At 33.9% G+C, this 22,122-nt stretch overlaps 1 protein-coding gene across 1 annotated transcript; it reads left to right on the top strand.

Annotated features, from left to right (window-relative positions):
- Window positions 1–3,779: 3,779 nt before the first annotated feature.
- Window positions 3,780–13,864, top strand: LOC134695801 (uncharacterized). The gene is made up of 4 exons (XM_063557217.1): window positions 3,780–4,324; window positions 5,136–5,290; window positions 6,246–6,379; window positions 7,406–13,864. The coding sequence occupies exons 1-4, from the start codon at window positions 3,823–3,825 to the stop codon at window positions 13,704–13,706; spliced, it is 7,092 nt and encodes a 2,363-aa protein (XP_063413287.1). The 5' UTR covers window positions 3,780–3,822; the 3' UTR covers window positions 13,707–13,864.
- The last annotated feature ends 8,258 nt before the right edge of the window (window positions 13,865–22,122 follow it).

Raw genomic sequence — 22,122 nt, 5'->3', positions numbered from 1 at the left:
CATGTCTAGAAATAAAAATCAGCAGTTTACCATCCATGCAATAATATTTTGTCGAAAGTGATCGAGATAACTTTATCAGATAATTCAAATTATCGGACACTTAATTTTTTCAGAACATTTTATTGTTAATATCCGAGCCATAAAATACATACATTATATCTGGCAAAGTCCCAGATTATATTCTCTGGTAATATGCATCCTTCATTTAAAGTCTTGTTTTTCTTAAACACTTTACATCGTTTATCAGGGGCACTGCCGAAAATAATCTTTGAAAAAGCAAATTCAAGTTGTAACCTTTAGAACTTGTATGTCTGATAATTTGCTCACATGACAAGAAATTTCACAATAAACATTGGTCACGCACGATAGATTCTGATGTAAGACATGTGCCGTTACAATAGCCAGTTTGCACGCATCAGCGCACATATGTTTGTCGAATAGGCCAGTTGATTGGAGGAAAGTTACCGAAAACCACGCCTACCTTTAACTAATATCCAATCAAACGCCTTTAACATAAACATAAATAATACATGGGTAACATTACAGAGATTTTGTTGCGTATTCAATATTTGAAAAAAAATAAACTCTTTATAATTCAAACTTAAAATTATAGAATATGCTCGTAATGCATTTTCGCAATTTACAATACATTTGATGTTATACATAATTTCACCTACCTAGTGAGGAAAAATTACAAATAAAAATTGCAAATTACAACCAGGTTCAATGTTCAGTGTTAAGTATTTCATATATGCGCAGGTCCTGAGGCAGAAAATTGAATTATTCATTCACTTATATGATCTTCAAAAATAACGATTGCGGGATGATGGACAGGAAGACTTCAAACGTAGGAGTGTGAACTATAGCTGGCAGTAACTTAAGTACTCTTAGCTAGTGTTTTTTTTGTTGTTCTGGTAAGGGACGACATCGAACGTTCAATGAAGAATACAAAACTGAATTCACATAGGTTTTTTACTGACCTCCACACCCCCCCTCTTAACTTAATTTGGTAAAAATTGATTGACCAATAGGGATATATGTAAAATCGATTTTAGATTAACAAAACTTGCAGCAAAGTTGATCCCCCCCCCAAACTATTTGATTTAAGTTTTTTTTTATCCTACATCGATCTTTTGATGTCATCCCTAAACAAGTGAATCTTTCATTGTTGAAGACCCTTTAGGGAATATAAAGATGAATAGGAATAAAAACGCTGACCATTAATTATTTGTATTTTTGTTAAGCATTGACTTTGTGTGCGATTACTGGTTCCGTATACGTTTACTCCATATTCCTTTATTTTCTATAAAAGCGTCTGTCTTGACAGTAAGTTGACATTACGCCACGAGTTATCGTTCCTGACGTTATCGAATAACGTTCACACATACAAGCCAATGCAGCAGGTTCTGCAATCACAAAGTGGTTAAATAATCTGATAAAAAAAAATTACTACATGTAACCAAACTTATTTAATGCCATTTGAAACACGAACGCGGACCTCGATAAGAACACCTGGATTGAAAGTTTGCAATTGTTCCGACCAATGAAATTCGTTTTACTATGTAACGCGAACTTCAACGAAAGCACCTAGATGAAATATGGTGTATTGAATTGAAAAATGAACGCGGACCTCGATGAGAACACCTGGATTGAAAGTTTGCAAACGTTCCGACCAATATCATTCATTTTGATATGTAACGCGAACTTCAACGAAAGCACCTCGATAAATTATTTTTTTGTACGACAATTAGTTTTTAATTTGGACATTACCGCTAAAATATAGTTAATAAAAATTATATCAGAGCAACAGTGCATAATTGTTTCTTTTCCATTCTTGTTTATTTTAATAATGTTGATGTTGATTTCAATTTGGTAGGTAGACTTATATAATATGCCCTAAACGAAAATAAAATACATTAGACGTAAGAGAATGTCGACTTAGAGCTGAGACTACTATAACACAGAGATTGGTCACTCTCGATTTCCCTATTAAACCGGCTACACTCAAAAAAGCTAGCTGCGTTAATTTAACGTAGTTTCGTATTTTACCGTTAGCAGTTATAGTAGTCTCAGCTTAGAGCAAGTCAAGGTCGTAAAACTTAAATCAACCAACCCATCGTTATCGCAGACTAAAATTTATCTCATATATACCGAATATATTTTTATTTATAGCAAGACTTTTTGTACGTCACGGTGAATGACAGCACAATAATCGCTTTACAGAATCGGAACCACAATTCACAAATACCGTAATGTAATGCTTGTCCGCAATTAACGGCCGTTTCGCGTCAGTGACCGATATTACAATTTGACACAGTTTTAAATTTTTTTGAGCTGTTCCTTTATTTGCAATGTTGTACAAGACTTAACTGTTTATTAAATTCAACAAATGTTAACATTATGTTCATTCATTTTATTATTTAACACAACATTGTTTTTATTACAAGCTACTTCATATATCAATATACAGCTAGGGAATATTTGTTGTTGACCGAAACTATAAGATACATCGATTTAAACTATGTGAAAAATAAATAATTTTTGTAAGATACTTTAATTTCCGTGTCTATATTTAATTAACGAGTACACTATAGTAAGACAGAAAATGAGAAACGGAAATATACAGGAATACCTCAAGTTTGTAAGTCATTGCAATGGACCATACGTTACTTACATTCACAAGTTTTCATAGCACTCAGAAAGTTTTGAAACGAATATGTGAGATAAAGATCTACTGCATTCGGGCAAATTAAAAATATGTTAAACATCTAACTATTTTATTTTTAACAGATTCACAAGTTTTGAATTTTTTAAACCGTGCACCAATATTTTATTGTTTTTATTTAAATTCCTTATATGTTACGTGTATTGATCATTCATTTGTTTAAGTTGTGAAGTATATTACTTTAATAAGAATACACGCATTTATATATATAAGTCGATAAAGTTTGAAACAAATAAACGAAAGATACATCGATGTTGTTTTGCTTGAGTGATTTACCTGTTAAAAGCTCGGGTCGCAACTCGGTTTAAAACGAATTGATACCAGTTTGAAATAGTTTAACGGGGGCGTGGCCTATTTGTTTGACGTAACTTACCACCAACTTGAATTAAATTGAACGACCGCAAGCGAAGTTATTTGACTGGCATTAAAATGATTTGATATGCATTGAAATAAATTAAAAATGATTTTTAATTTTTGTCAATCTTTATCAAATGACGATTAATTTCATTTAAACAGCGTTAACACGTTTTTGTCCGATCAAGTTAAATTGGGGTTACTAGTGTACTGTTTAAATATTTGAATTATTTGTTTCAGCTTTCATGACATGTATTATATGTCTCTGGTTGTACATGATAATTGAAAAAAATAGATCAAATATACAATAAAGTCAAATTCATTTTTTATCTAAGCTTACATATAAATCGTTAAAGAGTAAAAATATAATATTCTTGTTTGTCAAGTTTATTTCATGGTCGTGTTTTATAAACGTTTTTTTATTTTATTTTTATTTTTTTGTAAAAAGAAGATATTAAACAATGGATATTTTTTCACCCAAAGCAGTAAAAAAAGCTGTATTCATGTTTGCATACTTTTCAGCATCTTCGCTTATCACTGAAGAAATATGATCCAGTAACCACCTCTTGAGGAGCATGAGGAGGGGGCAAGACTGTAAGTTCCCTTGCCTAGCTAAGATAACGTTTCAGATGACCTTATGGTCATAATCGCATAACGTCACTGACGTCGCCAAATCGACAAATGACGATACCGGCGATATCTTGTTTTTGGACCAATGTCGCCGAACATGAACATCACTCCAAATGAGTCAATATATTTTCACAAACTATAGTGTTACAGAAGATTTAACAACGGAAGACGAAGGTTTTAACTCCAGGGAAGAGGATAGCATTTATAATAGTTCTCCTAGAACTCCTAGAACGGAGGAAGATAGAGAGACAGCTTCGATTGTTTCTACAGATATAGTTGAAGAAAGTACCACAGAAACTGTTCAATCTTATTCTGATACCATTTCAAATTCAGATTCAGACAGTGTTGATTCTTTTTCAAGTATTGAATCACAGATAGAGCAGTTTTTCCAATATCAGAGGGAAAATCGAGAAAAATTTGGCGGGATTTTAGAACAACAAATTTCGCGATTGAGACGGGAACAATTTGATCCAGAATTCCCAGAAAGAAAATGCTTCACGGAGGATTCGACGCAAACAACATATGTGGAAAATAAATCTCTGTCTGCCATTTGTACATATGTAAAAGCATTGCGTGAGTTAATTAGTGAGAAGATCCAGGCAGACGATATAACAGGTACTTTTAAAATGATAAACGAGCTGTCTTTTCTGTATTGTTTAGTTACTGCATGACTGGTGGTTGTTGACATATACGGTAACCCACACGAGTGTGACACACTTTTGGTATATATGTGGTTTGTGGGATACAGGGGTTGAAAAAAAGATTTAGGATATAAGGGATAAAAAATTGGGATCTGGGGAAAAGAAGAAAAAAATGGGAAGTGCGAAATATTTTACGAAAAAAAGGATTTGGGAAATGCGCAACCCATGTCAAATCCTCCTGCATCTTCTTTAATTCAAATATGTCTATTATAAAGTAACAACTAATAGTGTCGTAAATAAAATTTGAAATATAAAAAAAAGTTTTATTTTTTGCTGTTTTTTTTTGTATCCTCGAGCTTCCTTAAGAGCTGTTATCAAAATTGTTTACACGTGTCAAATATTGCATGCATATTTAGGGAAAGAACAAATAAAAAGCATATAACCAACAGTATATGGACATAGCAAATAGGCAAGCATGTTTGTCGTTCGGCGAAAGGTAAATGATTGTATATCTGTCCTTTTATGTATCATGTATTATATGTTTGTTTTAATGATAGTGTCTCATAAGTCGTTTTCGGCTGGACGGTCCTTTTACTTAAATGTTAGGTTCTTATGACTTTATGTGTATATTTATATTGATATTGTAATGGATGGTGACACTTAAATAAAATAAATCTTATCTTATCTTATACGATTGACAGAAAAATTCAAAATGATAAAATATCTACTTGTATATAAGAATAATATAAGCATGCCGTACAATCTTTCGTTAATTTCTTTGATAGATCTAGAAGAAAATTTACAGCACTGGTACCGAACACTATCGGAACACGCTGAAGATATCGGATTAACAGAAGAAGACAAAGAACGCTTGATTCATGGCAAACAAGATGAGCTCTCTGAAATAATTCAAAATATTATTGACAGATATAACGTTCGGGTAAATATGGTGACAGGATTGCTTCCCTTCATAAGTAGATATTCAATCAGGAAGTCCCTTTTTAGCTCAACCGGTTTTCGCGTAAACTGAGAGGTCTGGTGTTCGATTGCCGCCGGGGTGAGACAAAAAGGATTGTTTTATGTTTAATCATGCTCTCCGTTTACATTATATAAAAAAATAAAGAGATGTACATGTGGTATGAACCCAATGAGACAACTATCAAACAGTGTCCAAATGACTTACATACTAGAGTCAACTGTAGGTCTCCATACGGACTTTTATAATAAACAACACTTATATATATTGTTTTTTCTGTTTGTCTTTTTTCATTTTTAGCCATGGCGTTGTCAGTTTGTTGTTTGACTGTCCCTTTGGTATAGATCTTCCGTCCCTCTTTTATACTGTATAGTCTCCTTTAAAAGGCATCGACACGACATGACATATAAATGGAAACAATTTAAACAAGAAAACAATCTATCTGATTTCTGTCAAAAAAATAAACGGAAACAACATATTAGATTACATTGCGTAATGTGAACCTCACTGCATTGACCGTTCTTAAACGTAACTGGTAACTGTTAGGTCTTTTTTGTATCGAGTAGCCAAATTAATGCGCATTCAATTTTTCGCCTTTCGTTATTTGTTTTACCTTTCGTTTTCTTCATCCTTGATCCAATCCACTATTCTTTATTTTGAAATCCCAACCAGATCTTCCGTTATCGCAACGTTTATCGTAAAGAATGTAAATGCCGCATAAAATGTTAACAGACTTTTACATGTTTATGGCACTGTTTATTATGTAATGGATGTTTTGTAAATAAGCTCAGTGATCTTTAGCAGTGTACCAGGGGATACATTATTTCCAACTGTCTCTGTACTATTTAGATTAAAAATGGTATACTCTTATAAGATTATTTACCTCAATAATGAACACAATTAAATGTATGCGTTTCAGGTTATAAGTTCTGGCGAGAACATGTGGTCTGCAGACAAATTAAGCCCAAGGAGTTTAACTCAAGCTGCAAGGAAGTACGACAGCTCAAATCTAAAAGAAAGCGACAGAAAATATAACACTCAAAAAGATAACAGGTCAGTTGTCTCTCTCTATTTTCCGAAACGGTCAGTGGACATACACGTAGAAGCCGATCTATTAAAAATCATTCGCCTACATTCTTCGGGATTTTTTAGGTTGATGAAACATGATTGGGTTACCTCCCTTTTACCAGAAGAAAAACCTAAATAAAAATTACAAAAAAAAGCAAATTATTAATATGTCTGATAGTATATACAGAAAGTCTATTAGGAATTTCTCCATATCTATGACTGAAAGTGTATAATAAAGGCTGGAATTCAAGACGGTTCAACAAGTACATTGCATGTCTATTAGTGTACACTAGTCCTGATCTAGTCTTCTTTATCATGAGCAATTCCTTTTAATCTTTTAATGGCGTATCATTTCTTATTCAATATTTGAATGAATTATTATAAATAAAGCTCCTAACTTAATCTTGATTTATAAATAACGAATTGAATACAGTTTTCATTATATACGTTTGGTGTTGTGTGCTTATTTTTTCTTATTATTTTTTTGCTCGTTATATAATAGTAGCATTTATATTTTATAAAACATAAGCAAGGAGTGTTATGCCTATTCTCTATAGCTAGAAATCGGTCATGTATGTTGGCCGGATGCGGCAATTTCACCTTTTTGCGATTTCGTGATTTCTCCTTTCACTTTGCAAAAGCGAAATCGAGAAATCGAAAAATCGGGAAAACGTGAAATCGAAATGGAGTCATCAAAATCGAGATATCAAATTTTCCCGTTTTCTTGCTTTCTTGCTTTTTTTAATTTCCTGGTATTCAGAATCCTGCAATTCACGATATTTCGATTCCTCGATTATGATTTCTCGATTTCTTGATTTCTCGATTTCCCGATTTCTCGATTTCGTTGAAGTGAAAGGAGAAAACGCGAAAACGCGAAATGGCCGCATCCGTCCACCATAGTTATGGCGTCCTTTTATTTCTCTTTGTTTTTGTCATTCTAATGCCTTTAGAAAACTTAAGTATTCATTGTAATTTTTAAAATTTCGTTCATGACTTTAATTATCGTTATAGTCAATTTTCCCAATATATGAAGAAATACGAGTCACCAGAAACTTCAAAGCAAGGAAAGTATCTAAGCAGTGATCGGGACAAAAAAGCTTCAGCGCAATTAACAAATGACCATCCACAAATACAAACTTCCAAACTGTCTTACCCTGAAGCTGGTCGACAAAACAAACGTTATAATCCTATTCCGAGTAGCAGTGCATATGAACAGTATGATTCCAAGGCTTCTCGGCAAAGAAAACTGTCAGAATATGGAGAGAACCCTTATTCTGATCCACTGGAAAGAATATCACAAAAATATGATTTAATAAAAAGTAAACCAAGAGACGATCTGTTAACACGACAACCACAAAACCAAACGTCTTCTAAACAACTGTCTAATCCCGAAGCTGATCGGTACAACAAACGGTATAATCCTATTCCGAGTAGCAGTGCATATGAACAGTATGATTCCAAGACTTCTCGTCAAAGAAAACTATCAGTATATGGTGAGAAACCTTATTCTGATCCACTGGAAAGAATATCACAAAAATATGATTTAATAAAAAGTAAACCTAGAGATGATCTGTTAACACGACAGAAGGAACTATCAGATTACGAACCAAGTGAAAGAATGTTTCAGAAATACACTATGAAAGACAGAAAACCAGTAGACGATCTGACGTCTGAGAAATATAGTTCAACGACAAAGCCATCGGGAATTGATAGATATAAAGACAGCTATAAAGACATGACGTCATCAATACCAGGAAATAACCAGTTTCGAGAACGATCAGTTATCAATGCACGTGCTCAACCAGTCGATTCGTTCTCTCGTAAAGAAATTAACCGTTCGCAGTTATTCAAAGACGATAAATTAGCTACCTCCCGAGAAAAACCGAAGCAAAATATCGTTGATAATGAACCAACAGAGGACGAAATTGTTCAAAATATCTTAGATGCGGCATACAAAAAAGAATTGAAAAGTACAAGATTACCACAAGAGACAAACATGAATGACCAAAGAAGCACTATAATACCAAAAGGTCAGCGAAAACTGTCCGATAATGGAGAATACACCTATTCCAATCCTATCGACAAACAGCGAAAACTGTCCGATAATGGAGAATACACCTATTCCAATCCTATCGATAAAGTATCAAAAGCATATGATCTAATAAAAAATAAACCAAGAGATGATCAGTTTACACGACAGGATGAAAACATCGGTTACGCCCCAAGTGACAAAATGTTTCAGAAAAGCAGCACAAAGGACAGAAAACAGTTAGACTATCCAACGTCTCAGAAAAACAGTTCCTTAACAAAGCCATCGAAAATTGACAGGCATGAAGACAGCTATCAAATGAAGTCATTAATGCCAGCAGATAACCAGATTCGAAAAAGTTCAGTGATAAATTCACGTGAGTACCCAGTCGATACGTTCCGACAAAAAGACACAACCCGTTCGCCAATATTCAAAGAAGATGAACTTACTACCTTACAACAAGAAAAACCGAAGCAAACCATTATTGATCGGGATCTAACAGAAGAAGAAATTGTTCAAAAAATCTTAGACGCCGATCTTAAAAAAGAAACAAAACAAGATAGATTACCCCAGGAGCAAAAAATAAAAGAACCAAGAAGCCCAAGAAGCGATATGTTACCAAAAGGTCAGACTCGTGATATGGTGCTTTCAAACCCGCCATATAATGTATTTCATGGGGACCCAATAAATAAACAAACAACCGACGACAGACAGAACCTAAAAGGGAATTTGTACCCTGGTAAAACTGATGACATCTACAAACGAAAAGATACAACAGTACAAAGACAAAACCCTGAATTTAGATCTGATTCACAAAAAGACAAATATAAGCCAGCAAAAACATATGCCACAACAAAACAAACAAGTCATCCAACAGGGGTTAATAACAAACCAGGACCTAGTCGGAGTTCTTTAGACGAAAGAAATAGGAGTACGGATACTTCTGTAACAGAAGAAGATAGATACAAGCCAATAGTTAGCAGAAGTACAGTTGAAGAAGCTTATCAGCTGGCAGACAATATAGTTACAAGAGAAGAAAAATACAAACCAACAGCTAGTCAGAGATCAGCAGACAAATGGCTTCAGTCGATAGAGAGGAACAGTGGACCAACTAAAGAATTAACAGAAGAGGAAGGTCGTCAAGGTGCAGTAAACGTCCCTTTAAAGTCAGATGCAGCCTGGGATAGGTTACGACAGGCGCAAAAAAGTAAAGAACAAAGACGCGATATTGTACCAAAAGATCCGAGTCGTGATATTATGCTTACTTCCCCGCAAAAAGATGTTCTTCGTGGGGAGCCAGTACATAAACAAACAACCGACGACAGACAAAACAAAATGATACTTTACCCTGATAAAACTGACGACATCTACAAACAAGATGATACTAAAGAACGTAGACAAAACCCTGCTTTAAGATCTGATTTATATGAAGACCAATACAGACCCAATAATACCTCTGTCACAACAAAGCAAACAAATGATCCATCAGGGATTAATTACACACCAGGAGCTAGTCGGAATACTTTAGACGAAAGATATAAACGTAAGGATACTTCTGTAACAGAAGGAGAGAGATACAAGCCAATAGCTAGCAGGAGTAAAGTTGAAGAAGCTTATAAGCTGCCAGATAGTATTGTAACAAGAGAAGAAAAATACAAACCAACAGCTAGTCAGAGAACAGCAGAAAAATGGCTTCATGCGATAGAGAGGAACAGTGGACCAACTAAAGAATTAACAGACGAGAAAGGAAGTCAAGGTGCAGTAAACGTCCACTTAAAGTCCGATGCAGCCTGGGATAGGTTACGACAGGCGCAAAAAAGTAAAGAACAAAGACGCGATATTGTACCAAAAGATCCGAGTCGTGATATTATGCTTACTTCCCCGCAAAAAAATGTTCTTCGTGGGGAGCCAGTACATAAACAAACAATCGACGACAAACAAAACCAAAAAATTATACTTTACCCTGATAAAACTGACGACATCTACAAACAAGATGATACTAAAGTACAAAGACAAAACCCTGCGTTAAGATCTGATTTATATGAAGACCAATACAGACCCAATAATACCTCTGTCACAACAAAGCAATCAAATGATCCATCAGGGATAAACTATACACCAGGAGCTAGTCGGAATACTTTGGACGAAAGATATAGGCGTAAGGATACTTCTGTAACAGAAGAAGAGGGATACAAGCCAATAGCTAGCAGAAGTACAGTTGAAGAAGCTTATAAGCTGTCAGATAATATTGTAACAAGAGAAGAAAAATACAAACCAACAGCTAGTCAGAGAACAGCAGAAAAATGGCTTCATGCGATAGAGAGGAAAAGTGGACCAGTTAAAGAATTAACAGAAGATGAAGGTGTTCAAGGTGCAGTAAATTTCCCTATAAAATCAGAAGTCAAGCAGGATATGTTACAAAAGAGACAAAAAGGCCTTCAACAAGAAAGCTACGTTATACCAAACGAAAAAGATTCTTTTCAGCATACGTACCCTCCATATGATGTCATACATCAGAATGTCCGAGATCAGATGGAAAGTGAGGGTAAAAAAAAACGAACGGTCGACAATCGACCGGGTACTGTTGCAGACGGTTTCCAGCAGACAGATAGTTTTGAAGTTAACGAACTTTCAATTAAGCCCACAGAAAACAAGAGGACAGATGAGAAAATATATAAGCAAACAGATACACCTGTTACTATGGAACTAAATCTGAATCATGTTACCAATGACGATATGAATACCCCAACAGATAGACCTGTAACATCAAAACAAGAACGGATCTCCAATGTAGATTCTAGTGTGTCGGATAAAATACATAAGCCAGAAGATATTCCTTTTAAAAAAGAACACATACCAAAGCAAACTTTTACCAGTAGCCAAACTATCGACCAATACAAGCCAGTAAACAGCCATATTACAACTGGCTCAAACAGTATTTTTGCCTCAAAAGAACAAGAACAAGGACGGGCTAATCTTGATACAACAAAAGAACAAAAACCTGAAACAATGCATAGTATTTTTACAAATGAAAGAAGATATAAAACGACAGATAAATTAGCAGATATCCCTATACTTGACGAAGAAAAAGACAGGATATTTAAAGAGAAACAGAGACACGAACCTGAGGCTATTAAAAGTACATTGGATAAAAAGTATACGCAAAACGATAACCATGTTCTAGAAGATCAGCTTAACATACCAATGATCAGTCGACGAGAGGTGAAAGAAAGATCCAAGCAAGTTACAAATACTCCAGTTACAAAAGACAGAAGAGGCAAAGAAATATTTGAAGCATATATTAATGAACGAACAAATCAGCCCACTATCAGGGAAACTAAAGAAGTACCAAGAAACATTGAAACAATTGGTCCGAAAACAGTTGAAGAACAATATAAGCCAACAGAAAGTCGCAGGACAGGCAAAGAACAAAACAAACCTCAAAAAACTCTAATAAACCAAAGCCAAGGACAAAAGACATTTGCAGAGAAATATCAACCAAACGAAATCCCGGCTTTTACTGAACAAAGACACACACCAAAAGATAATCGAAATATATTTGATAACAGATATACGCCAAAAGAAATAAATTATGTAAAACATCACAGAGATACACAAGAAGATATTTTAAATACAGACGATGAAAGACGTAAGCCAGCTAGTAATTTAAATACAGTAAAAGAACAGAATAAATATAAACCAACAGAAAGTACTGATAGAAACAAACAAGTGAGAAAAACCGTAGTACCAGAAGACCTACGATATCATGAAACTATCAAAGATGAACGAATGGAATCTTATTCAAAAAGTACAGATGGTACGGAGAAAGGCATTGATAGACAACAAAGTATTTTTGACTTACCTAATCCTGATGATGGCGTGCAGGTGGCGCTGAAACCGACTAAAAGTTGGTGTCCAGATGGAGATGGCATGTTATTACTGACAACACCTGACTCTGAAGAAGATTCAGATGAAGACTTATCTTTTAGTGAATTGGAAAAGACAATGTATTCTAGGAAGGCATCACCTCGGAGGAAATCAATAGCTGATGAATTGGAACAATATTTTTCAGACCATCCCGAAAGTCCTATGTTATCAACAACATTGCTGTCTCTTCCAAAGACTCCGGGAATGCAGCGGCCACAATATCTTAATACTTTAAAAGAAGAAAATACAATTGAGGATCTTACAGCAGATAACGAAAAAGATAAGAATAGAATTACAAAAGATGATCTTTACTTTGAAACAAAATCTCATGAAGAAAAAGTTTCGATACCTTCATACACCACTGCTGACGAATACAACAAGAGTTATGGTTCTTCGTCTGAATATGTTGTAGCAGACGATATGTTATCGATGGATACGAAATTCGGCGGAGAACTCGCACAATATCAAACTGACATTTATGAAACAGGTGATCGCAACAAACCGAATACTTCTGTTGAAGCAACAAAATTTGGAAAGACTGCAAGCATACCGTTAGACCACTCAATACCCTATTACAATGGTATCTGTAGGAACTGTGGCAGTGACGTCACATCATATGGCACGGAACAAATAATACAAATCAACACAAATGTTTGTGAAAGTCATATTGAAACTTTTCGAGATTCTTCTGGAAAAGTTTATTACAGCACTGTCAAAGACAACTTCCACGAGGGAGACAAAAATGCCATCGCACAAAACCAAAACGTATTGGTAAATTTAACAGGAAATCAAATTGACCAAAGTATAAAAGGTAAATTACACGATAGGTCATATAGTTATGTACAGTGTAACAGCGTATGTTTAGAATGTCAAAAAACGAATAAACCAAATGGACAAATAAACTCCAAACAACAAGCTGTTTCCAAATCGACAGTTTCTAAACGAGCGCAGCCTGACAATGTTATTCTGGTGAATATTCCAGAAACCCCAGAGAACAGAATACAAAAATCTGACAAAATGCAACAAGGAAATGTAAAAATATCCTTTGCATCTCCTAAGAAATATACTGTAGTGTGTTCTAGTTCAGATTCCAATTTGTGCGTTCATCATATCAGGTCAAGTCTTTTGCGCAAGGACGATTTAGACGCGATTCCATCGAATTGTATAAAAGTTGAGGTATCGGTACAGCATTTTCGCTTATGGAAATGTCTTCTAATTGCTAGTGCACTGTTTATTCTGTTCGTTTCAATGATTAGGAGGACAAACGGAAATGGAGACTATCGTGATTTTTCATTGTTTGATGATTTGTGTACTTTAATACACCTGAAAAACTTCGAACCTCCGCCATGTTTCTGAAAATTTTGCATTGCAGTTGCACATTGAAGGTTCACATTAAATACTCAAGATGGCGGATTTCATATAAAAAAAAATGTGCTTGTTATATGTGATAGTCAAAACTGTTGTTAAATTAGCAAAAAAAAAAACAACGTTTTTTTAAAAAGAAAAAAAAGGCGAGTTTATAAATAAACTGTTGACACAGATATGTCCATTGCCTTCATGTTATTCTTATAGTATAGTACCATAAACATTTATTTATGCGTTGGTCTGTGGTTCCCTTAAATAAAAACAAAGTTAACATGTGAGCTGTGCATTGAGTAAATAAACCATGGTGAGATGGCGCGGCCATGTAATTTCCATGTAAAGTATACATGCAAATGTGTAACCAACATACCAAATATCATTATAACCTACCACTACACGTTCTTCTTACACTGACTTAATCACAGACATCCAAATATAAACAATGGAATGATTCAAAGTCAGTACGTATACGGTATGAATGACGGGATGGTGCCAACTGATATGTGAATGAGATGTAGTAATGCTTTTAAGTTATATACGTATTTACAACTGGATACCAATTCTAATTGACTTACCACCAGCGCTTCCCCTTAAACAAAGTAAACATAATCACAAACTTTAACATACAAACAACTATTGTTTTATTACATACAGACGTTTCCAATTCAATACATTTCATGCATAAAACATACATACATATATGTTATGATGGTATGATACTAAACCCCTTACGGGAAGGATTGTGCCTGATGTTCATATGATGAAATCATAATCTTTCAGTCAGTTTAATTGAAGTCTGGAGCTGGCATGTCAGTTAACTGCTAGTAGTCTGTTGTTATTTATGTATTATTGTCATTTTGTTTATTTTCTTTGGTTACATCTTCTGACATCAGACTCGGACTTCTCTTGAACTGAATTTTAATGTGCGTATTGTTATGCTTTTACTTTTCTACACTGGTTAGAGGTATATGGGGGAGGGTTGAGATCTCACAAACATGTTTAACCCCGCCGCATTTTTGCGCCTGTCCCAAGTCAGGAGCCTCTGGCCTTTGTTAGTCTTGTATTATTTAAATTTTAGTTTCTTGTGTACAATTTGGAAATTAGTATGGCGTTCATTATCACTGAACTAGTATATATTTGTTTAGGGGCCAGCTGAAGGACGCCTCCGGGTGCGGGAATTTCTCGCTACATTGAAGACCTGTTGGTGACCTTCTGCTGTTGTATTTTTTTATTTTGGTCGGGTTGTTGTCTCTTTGACACATTCCCCATTTCCATTCTCAATTTTATTATAAAGAGTCGGGGCCAATTATTCTCTAAGAAATTGAGCATACACTGATACAACTGTATGTGTACCATCAGTAACCTACCACTTTTGCTAGTGGTTTTCTTTAGAAGCTGACGAAACATCCTTCGTTGCCAATTTAGTGAGCGTGGACACCGAGTAGTTATGCCCAATTGGTTTCCTTAATTGAACTTAGATGAGGGGGGGCAAGGGGGGTCCCCATAACAGCAAAACAGTGAATTGATTTGGTGAAAAACAGATAACAAGGAATTGAAAAGGGACAATAACAGATAACAGTAAATGAAATAAGAAAATAAATCTGTCCAGGACCAATCCAGTAGATGACTCGTAGATCTTAGTATATAACTTGTGGTATGGACCTAGAAAATTGTAATTTGTGTAAACAAGACGTTTCAGCTGTTGAGGCAGTTCTGCCTTGGTTGATTTTTTTCCCGTTACTTGTACAATAAGTTATAATATGGATGTTGAATTTTTCTGAACAAAATTTCTAGTTTCTGTTTTTGATATAGGGATATTTTTAATCTATGGCATTTAAGGGATCAATTTTTAATGATTTAATTTTTTTAATTTAATTTTGGAAAATAGTGCAGCCAGTGACACTTTATTATCAATTTGATTTTATTTATTTTTTATTTCTAAAAAGCAATATAAAAACTTTACAAGTAATAAAAAAAACATTGATGCACAATATATTTTTTTTATTTAATGACCTCACGATAAAACTTACTTATAAAATACAAAAATACCAAGATCAGTGGAGACAGGACATGTAACTGAAACACGCATGCCAGTTATGGTTATTCTGATAATAGAAATTGACTCAAGTGACAATTCTGATAGTATAATAAAAATTGGACCTAGTGAAAATTTGGATGACACCAAGTGAAACACCAATCATGCATCTTACATTTGTATGAAATTATTGAATATGGAAAATTTGAGTACAGCATTGAGAAGTTGTAGGATTTTTAAAAGGGTATTTGTCAAAAAATTAAACTGAAGACAAATCTTTATTTGCATCAATTATTTCTGAGCTTCAATTTTCGCCAGCAGTTAGAAAGCTTTTAAAAATATGGTTGTCAGGGTTCTCTTTCATGTAACTGAAAAGAGAGGGAGTAGCACTTATAATATAAATGCTACAAGAAAAAGATGTTGTATAACTCCCAAAGCCATAATTCAAACCACTTAGTAATGTAAAACAATTGAAAGGAGAAAACTAACTGCCTAATTTAGTGCCTTGTGGTTCTCGATGCTGTTCAACTTTGTACTTGTTTCGGCTTTCAAACTTTTGTATCTGGGCGTCACTAGTAGGTTTTGTGTGGACAAAATGCTCTTCTGGCGTATTAAAATTTTACTTTAACTTGTTGCCTTTTGTTGGCTGTTGTTCGTGTGATTCCTTGTCAATTGTGTTCTCTAATTTATTTATATTGTAGTCCTGTGGTGTTGTGTTGTCATTTTGATGTTATATTTCACATGGCCATAAAAGTGTGAGGTTTAGCATGCCACAAAACCCTTTTTTCCTTTAAAAATGACCTGTACCAAGTCAGGAATATGGCCATTGTGATATTAGAGTTCGTTTCTGTGTGTTTGTGTGTTACATTTTAACGTTGTGTCGTTTGTTTTCTCTTATTTTTTAGTGTAAATTCAAATTTCGATAAGACGTGTCACTGTACTTGTCTATCCTAAGTTCATGTATTTGGTTTCCATGTTATATTTGTTATTCTCGTGGGATTTTGTCTGATGCTCGGTCCATTTCTGTGTGTGTTACATTTTAGTGTTATGTCGTTGTTCCCCTCTTATATTTAATGCGTTTCCCTCGGGTTTTAGTCTGTTACCCCGATTTTGTTTTTTGTCCATGAATTTATGAGTTTTGAACAGCGGTATACTACTGTTGCCTTTATTTATCCACAAAATAGTGAACAAAAACTAAGAAACACAGTAACAAACTACAACCACTGAATCCAGGCACCTGACTTGGAAATAGGCACATACAGAATGTGACTGCGTCAACTTAAGCATGCTAGTTGGTGTCCAATCCTCCCCTAATCAGGGACAGTGTTATAATAGTACAACATAAAGATTATTATTTGGTCATTGAATAAAAAAAATCTATAGGGTGTACCAATGTTTAAAAAAAAAAAAAATCCATACTATAAGTTATTGTACAAGTAATAAGTAAATTATATTTTGTACAAAAGCTACATGTTCACAGACAACGGAATTTATTACAAAGGATAATAATAATATATACTGGAATGGTCCTGGGTCCATTTGATTTTAATATGTTTATGTGATGTATGTTACTGAAATTCTTCTGCAAATACAGGGCCATCCGATATTACCAGTAGAAAGACCACAATATATATACATTGTAAGAAGATGCGGTAAGCCTGCCAATGAGACTATTATCCATTCAAATCACAATTTTCAATTATTTCAATTTCTACGGAAGATTGGCTGTCTAAGTGCTAACATTCCAATTTTCAATAACAGTTAACAGCAAATAGATTCTCACAATAACAGATAACAATATAGATAATAGTCCTATAACAGCTAACAAAGAATAAGACAATAACAGCTAACAGTAAATATATTTTCAGAATAACAGAAAACAAAGAATTAAAATGCCCCATAACAGCATAACAGTTAAACCCCTTGCCCCCCCCCCCCCCCCCCCCCCCTCTTAGATTGAGCATGTTTTCAAACTTCTTTTGTAACCTTACTGACAGTGTCGATTTCACTATAACATATTAATGCAGAATACACTCGAATGACAGAATGCTGGAGATCATAGAAAATGAGAGTTTAAAAAAAAGGAAAATGACTTCGACAGAAACTGTACTTTTAACTGGTATAGAAATTGAATACAACTGGCTTGTAATGTGTCAACTTGGTATAATTTGCATTCAAGTAATTGATTGAACTTAATGCCTGACCGATAAAATTTCTAGTATAAACAATACAATGCAATGAAATGAATCAGCAATTCACTTAATCTGATTAGTAAAATAAGGTGTAACACCACTAATTCGGGCCCGGCCAGAAAGCACATACCAGAAAGTAGTACATATTTAACACAAAATAGTTCCTACGCATGGACATAACTTTCAAAATATTTAGAATATTTTATTAATTTTGGTATCAAATGAAAGCTGCATGACTGGTGATCATTGTAGATAAATTTTTGACTGATAAATTTGAATAATAAAAAAATGGCATGAAATTTAAAAAGGAGGGTACATTTTGCCTTTTTGTCAGATCGGAAGTACCTGTTTTGGTACATCCGAAGTTCTGGGAACCAGTTCTTTCTTATATGCAATGTAAGGTATGTTGATTTTTTCAGTACAGGACACCAGAAGGTGTTGCTTTGACATGCAATGATTGCCACTTTATTTGAACTTAAAATAAAAGAGGTGTGCCTGCTTGAAACGGAGGAATTTAGCATAGAAAGCAATGGGACCATGAATTAGTGGTGTACTTCCATAAGCTGGTTAACCAATAAGACTAATTTTGCTAAACTTTGTTATGGTTGTTATAATAGTTTAATACTCATGTTAATGTTTAATCTTTTAGTGTGTTTTGGTTTTGAATTGTTTCATTGTTGCTGTTTTGTTTTGATTGGTATTTATAAACCGACATTCGAGATTTTTATTTTGAAACCCATTGCAATATCTTGCTTTCCCAGCCAGTAAACTGACTTTATTGAATCGCGCACTTATTAAACTTGCTCAAATTTATACAATAACTGGATCATCTTGAGTAAAATACCACAGTTTTAAAATGAAAGTGAAAGTACGTCGCTAAAAATAGGCGATCCAAATATTGAATTAAAGATTTCATGTTTTCCATACTATATGTGAATAAATAATGAATATGGAGTTGCATTTTGTATGTTCCTACTTTTTATTGTATGTCTGAAAGGATTTCGTTACAGAAGCCATGCAAGTATTACCAACTTCATGGTTTTTTATGGGCTACGTTCTGGTAGAAGTCACAATGTCTAAGAACTTATCTATCAAATGTCTATAGGCCTATCATATTTATGTATGGATTTTAATGTCTATATATCAGACTAATGTATGTTTTTATGCATATCATGTGTCCATAAGCCTGCATGTCCTATAACTATAACCCTATTTGATGCCCATAAGCCTATCTCGAGAAGCCTATACGATGTCTATAAGCCTATGTGATACCCATAAGCCTATCTGATGTCTATAAGCCTATGTGATGCCCTTAAGTCTATACGATGTATATAAGCCTACCCGATGTATATAAGCCTTTTATATGCTCATAGTCTACCAGATGTCTATAAGCCTATTCGATGCCCATAAGCCTTTTCGATGTCTATAAGTCTATTCGATGCCCATAAGCCTATCCGATGTCTATAAGCATATGCTATGCTCATAGCTTACCAGATGTCTGTATTCATATTCGAATGTCTATAAGTAAATTATATTTCCTATGTCTATTATAAGCCTTTCACATGTATACAAGCCTATCATATGTATATAAGCCTATGCTTTGCTATATATATCCGATGTCTATAAGCATATTTAATATTTAAAAGCCTATTGGATGACTATAAGAATATTTCTTGTTCACAAACCTATCCTTTGTCTATAAGCCTATCCTATGTCTATAAGCCTATCCGATGTTTATAAGTCTATGAAATATCAATACGTCTTATCCTGTTTATAAGTCCATCTTATGTCTATAATCCTTTCCGATGGATATAGGCCTATTCTATATCTATAAGTCTATCCTATGTCTCTAAGCCTTTCCGATGGCGATAAGGCTATCATATGTCTGTAAAGCCTATCTAATGTCTATAAGTCAATCCGATGTCATTAAGTCTATCCTATATATGTAAGCTTATCCAATGTCTTAAAGCCTATCAGATATAAGGTATATCCTATGCTCCTAAGCCTATGTTTTTCATTAAGCCTAAAATGTTATAACATGGGCAACACGACGGGTGACACATGTGGAGCAGGATCTGCTTACCCTTCCAGAACACTTGAGATCACTCCCAGTTTTTCGGTGAAATACGTGTTGCTCAGTCTAATTTAGTTTCTATATTGTGTTTTGCATAAGTATTGTTTGTCTATTTTTTTTTTTTTTTTCCCTTTTTAGCCATGGTGTTCTCTGATTATTTTCAATATATCAGTTTGTATGTCCCTCGGGTAGGTTTCGTCCCTCGGGTATGTTTCGTCCCTCATTTTTTTTCATACTTTTGGTACTGTTACTTATATAATTAAACAAATAAGTAAAGCTATTTAGTTTTTTATTTCAACCCCTATTCATCGACAATCGTTTATGTACATTGTAGTCTTCATTTAACTTTCAAATCTAGAGTACATTTTTATCTAGTACATAAATATTCACTATTTGTTGAATCTCAGTCAAGAACGTCTACTTATATGTATTTGAATAATGATCAATAAACGAAATTTAATAATTTACTTATAGTCGTGAATGCGTGCTATTCTTAACTTTTGAAAAGTTATTTAAATTTAAGACGTGATGAAATTTAAGTTTCGACATTTGAAATATATTTGCTTTGACAAATTCTTTGTAAAATTTCAGTATGGAATAGAATCAAATTATATATCGATAACATTTAAAGAAATGGTCATATTTCAAATAGTTTAATGTATTATTTAGTAGTGATTTATATTAAATGATATGTTTTATCGTGAACTTTATCTTAATTAAATGTATACGGGTATTTTCCTGTGTTTGGCAAATACTGCCATATAAGGGGGTCTGGACGGGGGTTGACAGGATAGAGGATAATGGACAAAAGTGTCCCCGTACCCCCCCAAAAAGGGGTAAATAGGCTTAAAAATAAACAGAACGGAATAATGTGGTGCTAAAATTTAAAGAATAGAGAATAATTACCAAAATAAATAGACAACTAAAATATAAAAGAATGAAGAAATTAGAAATAAAGGATCCTCAACTATACCCTCATAAAACGCGATGTAAAGAAAAAACCCACAGTTTGGCGTAATGATTATATATAAATTGATAGAAAATAATTTGAAAAGATTTAAAACATGTAGATTAATTTCAAAGTTTTAAAGAAGAAACGGGAGCATAATCATATCCGAATCTGAAAACAGGAAGAAAACTATGAAATCACGTTACTTTCGACAATTTACCCCATACTAGTTTCAACTAAATGGGTGAAATTTAGGAAACTACACTATACTAGTTTTGTGACACAGATTAGTACAAATGTACATGTATATATATACTGATTAATTAAGTTTGATTTTTGGAGAACTTGGATAAGAGACATAAACTATAACATCACTTCTGTGGAATATAAATCAAAGAAGGTACCGAATCTATCCATAATACTAGTGAGAAGAGCTGTATTTGGTGTGACTAAAGTTCTCCAAACATTTGCAAATTATAGAATTACGCACCAAACATCCTGGATCCGCACCTGAAAATAAAAAAAATGTTAATTTACAAGTTTGGGTCACGTCATGCTAAAAAGCTAAATAGTGAGGCAACATCTTGATAAGAACACAAAACTTGAATTTCTCACAATACTTATTTTAGAGGACAATATAAATTATCCAATTTTAAAGCCTCTTGTAAAGTTAAGTACCAGCGTATAGAAATATTTCATAACTGTCCATTTCAGTTATCGCTTTGTAAATTGTGAAATGTGTATAATAAACACTTTTTTATTTACATTTACTTTGTACAAACTTAATATGGCAAAGAGAAGTCATTTTCAAAATAAATTACAGATTTAAACCGCCAAATTTTACACAAGTTTCAAACTTGAATCCCGCCTTTATCCTTGTGTAAAGTTAACGGTAAATTATATGCAAAAAACGTAAGCTAGCGGAATTAAACATCTTTGAGGTCTTATCGTTCTCCACGACGTTTTTATTACTTTTTTCGATTGACATTCTGAAAAGACTAAGATTTAAAATGTAAATTTAATTGATATATACTAACAGTTTGAAATTTCAATAAGCCTTTTATCTTAATTTTTGGTCTTTCACAAGGGTAAAGTAATATATTGTATATAATATAGACATGATCGATGTATGTTTCTATAATGTTGTTAGGTAAACAAAC

The sequence above is a fragment of the Mytilus trossulus genome, chromosome 14 (assembly GCF_036588685.1).
Source record: "Mytilus trossulus isolate FHL-02 chromosome 14, PNRI_Mtr1.1.1.hap1, whole genome shotgun sequence".
Taxonomy (NCBI): domain Eukaryota; kingdom Metazoa; phylum Mollusca; class Bivalvia; order Mytilida; family Mytilidae; genus Mytilus; species Mytilus trossulus.
Note: the sequence above shows the minus strand (reverse complement) of the source record. Positions and strands in the feature narration are given on the sequence as shown.